Consider the following 10690-nt stretch of genomic DNA (forward strand, 5'->3'; position numbering starts at 1 on the left):
ACATTAATATACTTAGTTGGAGAAATATGCTAAGTTAAGAAGAAAAACATAAAGCCTTGAGGGATATAAAGGCAAGCTTTTATGAGGAAAAGCCTCGCAGGAGATAAAGACAAGCTTTTCTGGGAAAAACCTACAAAAATGGATAAAAAGGATCAATAAAAGTGGGATGCCACTAATGGAAACCATATCATGAAAGAGGGTATTAAATACCCATGGAAGAGATCAACAAGATGCAATTGATCCATGGCAAGAACTCTTGGCTTGGGGGTAACTGAAGGAAGCCAATTCTAGGTTGGGTGTTGGTGCTCGGTTTTCCAAGTGACATTCTTTCAGATAATCTGGTTTGTATGAGATGTTATGTATGTTGGCTCCTTACTCTCTATGTTGTAAATTCTGTAAGCATATGAGAGAAATAGCTTGGGTTGTCTTTGCTTATGAGATGATTGAATAGGTTGCATGTGACCATCATGCATGAGTGAAATTGTCTGTGTTAACTTTGTTTATAAACAAATGTGGCAACTATTGCATATAAAAATTAATCCAAGTTAAACTTGGTGAAGGAGCATATTATGTGGTTTTTATGCCATAATTGTTATGTTGTCACATCTTTAAACTTATGTGCTATCTCGTTTTTTTTAAGATGGTGAATAATTATGCATGAGACACTATGTCTATAATTATGTTATCAGGCTTGAAATTGTATAGACTATGGTTCAGGTTATCTATGTTATGATTTATACTTATGGAGTGAATTGCATCCACTGGGGCTCGTTCAACTATGACTCGTATTGCATAAGATATATGTCAGTATTGTTTCGACTATGACCGTAGGATTATGACCATGATATATGGCAATTCTAGATACAATTTATTTATGCTAATGTTTCCTTTAATGCTTGTGCGAAGTCATCAAAGTACTGAAGATCTGAATTCATCATCTCATCATGTTGAATGCCCATGATTAATTCTTTCCTCTGAGTCATAATGTATGCATAGGAAATGTTGAGGGGTTGATTCTGGTTGTAGTCATTAAGTCTATTAATGAATACTAAATGTCCACATCGTGGATCCAGTGAAGCATAGTAGGTAGTTAGTGGTGTAGTACCAAGGGGGTATGTGACATATATCCACTAACTCAATTTTTCAAAATAGTTATGGTTTACTCTTAGATTACATTTTTGAACTTTTTATAAACATTAGTTCTTCCTTTCTTAGATATCCAACAACAATAGTAAATCTGGATTTATCATTGGAATTATTTTACAGGTGTATGGTAAAATTCAAATTCTTTATTATAGTTGGAATTATTTTACACTCGTATCATAAAATTCAAATTCTTTATTTGAGTTAATAGTGAAATGTAAAACTATGTAGGAATTTATCTCTCAATTCCATTTGCATGCAATTTTCAAGACTTTTTAAGAAATCTCATTCCTCTTCCAACAACTTTCTAAGTACTCTCAACTCCCAACTCAGTAATATTTTCTTTTTTCTTTTTGGAGCATGATTTTATTTAATTTAGATTTACTCGTACTTCTAGTGTATACAATAAAGCCTTGCATCTTGATAATTTTTGCATTGCACCTTAACCTGTTAACTCTTTGTGCCAGTTACCCTCAAACTCTAACTATTTGAGTTAAAAATCAAAGTCTACTCCAAGCCTCAGACTAACTTAATATATATATATATATATATATATATATATATATATATATATATATATATAACATTTTTAACCATAATGTATAAAGAGCTTTTCGGAAGAAGTCACATTGAAGATTTGGGTCGACGCGTTTCGAACCAACAAGTGTGGTTCATCTTCAGGACACGATGAAGAAACAGATCTAGGAAGATGGTTAAATAGGAAGACAGTCAACCTAATAGCTAGAAGAAAATGGCTATGTTTGACTCTGAGGGAGAGGGGACAGGTTTAATAATATTTAAATTAAGAAAGATATATATATATATATATAAATTTTATTAGTTAACTAGTTAACGACTATATCTGATTAGGGTTAATAATATTCAATTCTTTTTTACTTTATCAATATATATATCAATAACTAAAGATTAAAACTGATAATAAAGATTAAATATAATATATATATATATATATATATATATATATATATATATATATATATATATATATAAGAGTTCTTAGTAAAGACTTAGAAAATGGCTATGTTTGACTCTGAGGGAGAGGGGACAGGTTTAATAATATTTAAATTAAGAAAGATATATATATATATATATATATATATTTTATTAGTTAACTAGTTAACGACTATATCTGATTAGGGTTAATAAATTCAATTCTTTTTTACTTTATCAATATATATATCAATAACTAAAGATTAAAACTGATAATAAAGATTAAATATAATATATATATATATATATATATATATATATATATATATATATATATAAAGAGTTCTTAGTAAAACACATACCCATACTAATAAATAATATTAATATTAAACTGAATATATATAATAACTATATATATATATATATATATATATATATATTAGAAACTAAACATTCATATTAATATTAGAATTACTAGTATTTATATATTATATTAATCAACTTAACGACTATCTGATTAGGGTCTTAATAAAATTCCATTCTTTTTATTTTATTTTGTATATATAATCAAGATTAAAAACAATAATGAATCTATAATATTTCCACAAAAATATTTATAATGCAAGTACTAATTCTATCCGAATGATAATACATATTGTTTATATATCAATATATATAGATAACCAAAAAAAAGAGGGAAGAACAAATGGATGAAGAGAATTAAGAAGAGAGAGCTGGAATCCAACAGCGACTAATTTTTCAGTCGTCATCCCTATTAATATTACTAGAGGACCTCTCAATTTCAATGGCTTCCCTAAACTTACGATGATGAAAATGAGGAATCTTAGCGATAACCCTAGCCTCCTCAATGCATATATGATGCTTAGTCTTCTCTGCATGTTCGGATAAAGCTGAGGATTTGGTCCTCCTGTGTTTAATATCAGCAGTGTGTTCCATAATCCTCTGGTTTATAGAACGACCAGTTTCACCTATGTATGAGGTTCCACAGGAACAAGGGATGATATAAACACCTTTCATATCCATAGGGTTAACTTGGTATTTAACAAACTTAATGGAACTTCTAATGGTGCTGAGGGGTCTAAAGGTCGAGGGAATATTATGCTTCTTCAGGATTCTCGCAATCTTGTCAGTCGTCCCTTGGATGAAGGGTAGGTGGACTCCTGAACTACGGTCGATGGGTTTTTTCTTGACCTTGGGACCTTTGCTCGCTTTGAAGAAGGCTTTGACACCCTGCTGCCTACTATAGCCATTCTGGACGAAAACATTAAGGAGATGGGACTTTTCTTTAGAAAAGTAGCCTTCATTAGAAATTCGCAAAGCACGAGTGGCTAACGTGCTGAGAACGCCTATCTTTTAAGCAGGAAAATGATGGGAACTGGCATGAAGATACTGCTCAGTGTGAGTCTTCTTTCGATATACCTCATGGGAGAAAGATCCATCATCTTTCCTAGAAATGAGGACATCGAGAAAAGGAAGGCAACCATTAACCTCATGCTCCATCGTAAACTGGATGGAGTTAGACTAACTATTGAGATGTTGGAAAAAAAGATCTAATTTTTCAGGCCCGTGCTGCCAAATGGTGCAGGGGTCATCAACAAATCTTTTCCAAAGCTTGGGTTTAAATAAAACTGAGGATAAAGCCTTGGATTCAAAATCTTCCATGAAAAATTTAGCAATGATAGGGGACAGCGGGAACCCATGGCAACCCCACATGTTTGTTCATAGAACACACCTTCAAAACAGAAAAAAGTGGTAGTGAGGCAGATCTCAACTAACTTAGATGTGTCAGGATCCACGTTGATTAACTATAATATTTGTAAATTGATACATGTAAAATTTATTCATAATGACTATTATATTTACACATGCACAATTTTGTTTATAATAATTTATTTTATCCAACCATCATAACAATTCTCTATACAAGCTATAGAATTTCAACAACATTCCGCGGAAATTCACAACAATAATAACATTGATAGAAATATATAATTCAACATAAATTAGTTGGTTGGAGCAAAGAACTAATCCATGTATTTACAGAATGTAGTCATCACTTGCGACATATTCAAGAGCCGAGCACGTTCCACCAACCGTTAACTGTACTCGTCAGTTCCCCGGAGCTCGGACTTTCTTGCCTTCAGGAATCGATTCCTGAAATGTTTAAAAGGTGGTGTTACAAGTTATGAAATCAACATAGGGGTGTCATAGGGGTGTTACAAGTTATGAAATCAACATTAGTCCATGTCAAAGCAGAACTTAATAATCGATTTGACTATTGATCACTATTAGTTTCTAAAAGCATTACCAAATTATATTGTTTAATTTTGAAAAATAAATTTTGGTTTTTCATATTATTAAAAAAAATCAACATTTCATTTGACTATTGATCACTATTAGTTTCTAAAGCATTACCAAATTATATTGTTTAATTTTGAAAAATAAATTTTGTTTTTCATATTATTAAAAAAATTCAACATTTCATTGGACCATATCTTGAAGGTTTTAATGCCATGTGGACAATTTCCCTACATATTTTATGTCATAATTTATGGATATCATTGCAATATTAGTGTAGTGATTTTAAAATGAATAGGAATAAGATGTAAACAATATATGTAGTTACTTCCCACCATTATTTATGTTTTTTTGGGCACTTATGTAGGAGTAAAATTGATGTGTAGACTTACTAGTGCCAAAATTTATACAAGTTATTAGTTATTAGTTACTGCAAAGGCAAAACTATAGGATGATTTGTGTAACAACCATTATTAATTTAGCGTTGACCAATCTAACTTATAATTATTTATGCAAACTTGTAATTATTTATGCAAATTTTCCGAAGCATAATTTGAGTTGAAGGGGCTAAACTTCCATGCAAAACAAAATTACAATGTAACAAATTGTTTATTATTGTTATTACTTTTAACTTCTTATTATTAATTGAGCCAAGATTTAAATGTTTACACTACAACATCTCTACCATACTCAGCTCTATAGTACTTTTAACTTGTTATTATTTTTTAATTGAGCTATGTTTATGTTAAATGTCAAATATTTAAGCCTACACATCTACCTCTACATTGGGCTATAGAGAGTGTCTCTACCTCTACACTGGGCTATAAAGAGTGTTTCTAGACATAATAATTATTAATAATTACAAATACTCAATTATATTAGTAAATATAATTTGATCATGTGCAAAGATGACTTTAAAATTAATTTTTTACCATACAACTAATAATTATTAATATAGCTAATATAATATATCAGCCATATTTATTAATCTTATGCCATATTTACATATCAGCCATATTTACTAATCGTATGCATTATGCATAAAAGGTGTATCAATGATGTGGTTTTGAAACTCAATACAATACATTAAATCCCAGTGTTAATTATATTTTCATACGATCTTAACTCAAATTAAAATTCATTCTAAAATTGACCACATATAAAAAAAAAATGATAGAAATTAGACTCTGGTGTGTTTGAGAGTGTAGATGAGCGAGAGTATCACTGCACTAAAAGAATTTCTATATAAATTTTATTTGGTAAATAAAATCTTGTCACAGATTGCAATTAAATATCTCCATATCTGTATCCATCAATGCCATACAATTCTGATTGCAGTTAAATATCTCAATATGTGTATCCACCAATGCCATACAATTCCAATATAAGATATGCATCAATGTCAAGCAATGAATAAAACACTTCCAATATCAGATAGGCATCAGTGCCCAGTAACGAATAAAACGCTTCAAAACCATTATAGTTGTCTTCAATCCCGCCTTTTCTTAATCATTTACGCAGTTTTCATATTAGTACCACCAAAGAGCTACACGAATCTTTGTCAAATGCATCTCATATCAAAATAATTCAACTAAATCAATCCAATTCTTAAAACAAAATGTTCTTATGACGTACGTTCTCCAGTGAATATGATCCTATAGTGGTAGTGGTAAGCAATGACTGGTGTACTATTACTAAAACGAAGATCGGTTTGAATTCTTGAACACAAGCGCTCTGAGAACATCTTCAGTGTGTTTGCCAAAGACACTGATGCATGCCTCCCTCGCCTTGTTTGATGCATATCGTGTATTAGATTCAGCATTTTCATCGCCCATCCAGGTCTGCAAACTTTTTAGCTGCCGGGCTGCCATGACAAGGTTCCGAATGTCACCGGGCACAGTGCTTTGAATGGCCTCCATGACTTTCTGCCAGGAAGGAAAGCAACCGTTCAACATGATCAAAAGGAAGTTTCTAGACTCTGCTGCTGCCAGATAGGCTGACACAAAAGATGCGCGAATCCAGTTCTTCTCTTCTTCCGTTTTTAAGACGGGGGAACTCCGGATGATCGCCTCTGCATCTGCCGAAAGCCTTGCGAACTCTGCGCATGCTGGAAGATCCGCATCGAAATGCTGTTGACGAGACCTCGCAGCAACCAATTCTTCCTTGGCTTTGTCATGTAATTGCTCATAGCATGTGTTAATGATAGGCTCCAATGATTTCGCTAGAGAGTGCTCCAGAATGCATCTCCTGCACTTGCACTTGAAGCCCCAGCCACTGCACATGGCTCGGCGCTGAGGCAAGGGAACGAGGGTATCAAAGTAAGAAAAGGTAATCTCTTCTCCTCTCTTGATGGGCTTGGAGGCATGAATAAACATGGCGCTTCCCACTTCCAACCATTTCGAGTTCGGCAAGCAGGAATGGTTAATGAAGGAAGGCAGCAGCCAGAGACCGCTAAAATCCTGGCCTCGCTGAGCAAGTATGGAGTCATGTAATTTAGCTTTGGAAACAAACGTCTGCACGGCTCCACCAAATGCATTCAAACTCACAATATCCCGAATGCGACTAACGTCCACCTGCAGATTTCCATTTTGCTCTTCTTGGTCGTCTGTCTTAAACAGATCAATGGCTGGAACATCCAGGCTGCCAGGCGTGGAGGAATTGTGTAAACTATAAATTTGGCGGAGCAATCTCTGCGAATTTCTGGCATCACGGACAACCACGGTGACAAGATCTTCTAGAGACGACAAGATGGGGGAAGCGCTCTTCTCGTCCTCATAAACAATTGCGACAGCGTTGCTTACCAGAAAAAGCTCCCCGGTCTCAATTTCTCTGGTAGAGAAGAGCCCCCGACTTCGGCCGTCCTCGGTCATCTTGATCTCCACAGGGCCTATGTAGTCGGCCACTTCAGGGGGAAAAGATTTAGGTAATCCGAGCAGGTAGTCAGAGATATCATACTTACCTTTCAGGCTCTGGGCGTACAAAATCTTGGCCTGGCCTAGCACTCCTTGTATTTCACTGCGCCCGGGGCTGGTCTTGTCCGCTTTCTTCAAACATTCGCATGCCGCCCTATAATGCCTCAACCCGAGCAGGGCGCGACCTTTCCTGTATAGAGATTTGAGATGGCTGGCATCGATCCGAAGGGCGTCGTTGGAATCCTCCAACGCCCGCTTGAATTCCTTCATCTGCAGCAACGTCTCCGCCCTGTTAGAATACGCATTCAGAAGGCCGTTAGTGATATTATTATTACCCTCGGAGAAACCCTCCTCGAGCTGAAGCAGAGCGGCATCAATGCATTTCGTGTAATGCTTGGCTGCTGCGTCCCAGTTTTGCTCTTTGAAGCAACTATTGCCCTTTTTTCTGACCTCCTCTACATCGACATGCAGCAGGCTCTCCGCCCGCTTTCTCTTCTCAGTCATGAGCTTCACAACGTTGGCGGGGTTGTCGACGCGGATGAGAAGGACGCCGTCACTGGCGATCTTGAAATAGGGCTCCTTGACGCCCATCTTGGCACCCTTGGGGTAAAGCCTATTGATGTCCGCCTGCGTGGGAGCGGCGGCGTTGTAGATTGCCAGCCTGACGGCGAGTCCATTATCGTCCTCAAGCAAGGTCATGATACCGCATATCCTGTTGGCCTCCGCGCACAGCGTCCCGTACACCACCCGGCCGCGGTGGACTTCCCCGACCTTCAACTCGTTGAAGGAAATGGGCTTCAGCCTTTCCAGCGGAACCGAAGAAGCTGCGGCGGCGCTGCCAATTGGGTCCGTGACAGACCAGCATATTTGAAAATTTCCTTCTCCTGCAAATTCCCTTTTCCGACGGGCGAGATCATCGTGGATTTGCAGGAGTGCTCGTTTATCGAATCTCGCGGAGGCATCATGAGCTTGCTTCTTGATTATCTCGAAGGCTGCCATTAAACGATACAGTTCCTCCATCCTAATTTCTTGTTCTTCTTCTTCTCCTTAACAAAGGTTTTTTATCTACTTGCGTTGCGGATTTCAATGTTCCGAATTGATAAGGCATCGCTTCAGATTTAAGGAACGAGTCATGTGTTCGGTTTTCCATCTTCTTTGAGACGAAAGGCAGTTCCTTCCTAATTTAAAAGCGAGTTGCTTCCTGCTCTCTTTCGTACTAAAGCTGGTTCCATTCTTCATTCTTACGAAAGCTAGTTCCTTCCTCCTTTAAAAGTTAGTTCGTTCCTTACTCCTTCATTGAGACAAAAGTGAGTTCCTTTCTAGTTTGAAAACCAAAGAGATTGATGTGATGTGACGTGACGTTGCTATGAACGGAATTGTGATTTTCGTTGGGAGTCGGGGGAGATCTTGGTAGTTTCAAACTTTAAACATTACTCTTAATATTGTCATTTTTTTTGTTTTAAATTCTATAAGTTTAATAATTTAAAATTTCAATTTTTATAATTTTATTTTATTTTTGGAATTATAAAATTATAACTAATGAGTTTTAAAATTAATCAAGTTAATTGAATTTTTTTTTGGGTTAATAATGAGAAGTAATTATTATTTTCTTTTACTTAAATTCAGTTTTGACCATTGATATAATAAATTGAAATAATTTTAAAATTTATGGTTGAATTTAAATAATCTATTAAAGACTTAAATATATATAATTTGTTATATAAAATAGCATATTTCCAAACTGGGAAAGGTAACATCTAAAGGAGAAAAGGAATAGTGAACATAGGTAAAATATGTAGGGAAAAGTATGTCTAATAATAAAAATCATATTAATAACATAGCCAAGTATTATTAAATGTAGAATAATAGACCAACATTCTATGAACTATAATTACAACTTACATGAATTTAGGTTTTTGTGTCCATAGTATGGCAGCAAGAAATGGTATCGGTTAGTTTGGGTGTTGTAATTATGAGAGCGGTAAAGCATAAAAGTGTGTGTGTGTTTTAGTGATATATATGAAATTTCATTCATTTTTCATAGTATTTTAAGGAGAATGATGGTGCTATTCACATTTCTTCTAGTGCGTCACATTGGTGTGAAGGTTAAGCCTTAATGTTAAGTGTTACCTATTATCAATGGTAGACCTTGTCAAGGTCATTCCTTGATATTTATCTACAATTAATGCTAAAGCTAGCTTAAGGGTGATTTGTTTCTTGTTACTCCATTGTATGGGTGAAATTGGTACATGCTTTCTGTTGGACCACACTCTGGCCAGGAGCGCCAACAAAAGAAAAATTGAAACAAACTGAAAGGTAAAACTCCTTGCAAAAGGAAACACAACCAGTAATTGCTACAAGTAGAACATAAGCAAAGCAAACCAACAACAAAATATACCATCACGTTACACCACATTTCATAACAAATTTGGTGTACATGAATTGTTGTAAATGAAACACAAAGCACATAAGAACCAGGTTGCTGCAAATTAGAACACAATATTGAATTCGGATTCTTCTATTAACTGAAACAACAATTTGCATAAGACGCATACCTCCCTGCTATGGCGACAAGGAGGTTGCCCAACCTCCCCAACTCCTTTCACGCAGCTCACAACAACCTTCTCCTAATTCCAACGAGAGAGACCCCAAAGATTGATTTGAATCCCCACTTAATTCCTCCTCAACACCCATAACCCTAGAGGGAATATTTAATATTTTCCATGAAAATATCTACTACTACCTTTCCCTCCACATGGAATGCACCCTACACGACACTTACAGTTCATTTCATTTAATTTTCATCTCATTTTACATTCAAATTTTACGTTTAATCTTTTTATTAACACTTGGGATCCGACAGGAGCCCGACACAAAATATTGGCTCGCCTCGAGCTAGCTGCACGCAGACATCCATGCTCACTTGTGTTGTTGTTGTGAAATCCAAATCCTCCTCTCAATTCTGAATTGTAGGTTGCTCCCTAATCTACTTCTCTACTCTGCACATCCTCTCTTGCACACCTCTTCCTCTTTCTGTGTCCAACCCCCTACTTGCAAGACCTCGCTCTCACTCTTTCTTTACTTTATCTATCGGAATCCACAATTAGCTCTTTTTACTCTCCCTTCTTCCACTGTTCATGTTTGTTGCATCTGTTTAGACACTGTCCTCCATCACTTGTCGATGTTGTTGGATTTCTTTATTTTTGTTGGGGGTTTTGGCTATAAAACTATCTCTTTCCTCAGCCTTCTTGTTACGGGCCATTTTTTCACACCCAGTTAACAGGCCCCAAACCTAGATCTATCGCCATCCATTACACTTTGCATCAATCCCATGCAAGGAAAAAAACAAAACTATTTCCAAAAGA

At 35.7% G+C, this 10690-nt stretch overlaps 1 protein-coding gene across 1 annotated transcript; it reads right to left on the reverse strand.

Moving 5' to 3' along the window:
• Positions 1–6107: 6107 nt before the first annotated feature.
• LOC149196149 (methyltransferase FGSG_00040-like) lies at positions 6108–8345 on the reverse strand. The gene has a single exon (XM_089408194.1). It carries the CDS (start codon positions 8343–8345, stop codon positions 6108–6110), a length of 2238 nt encoding a protein of 745 aa, XP_089264320.1.
• Between the last annotated feature and the right edge of the window lie 2345 nt (positions 8346–10690).

This window comes from Pinus tabuliformis, chromosome 2_2 (genome assembly GCF_031772625.1).
Source record: "Pinus tabuliformis cultivar Carrire ecotype Pingquan chromosome 2_2, CPIR1, whole genome shotgun sequence".
NCBI lineage: Eukaryota > Viridiplantae > Streptophyta > Pinopsida > Pinales > Pinaceae > Pinus > Pinus tabuliformis.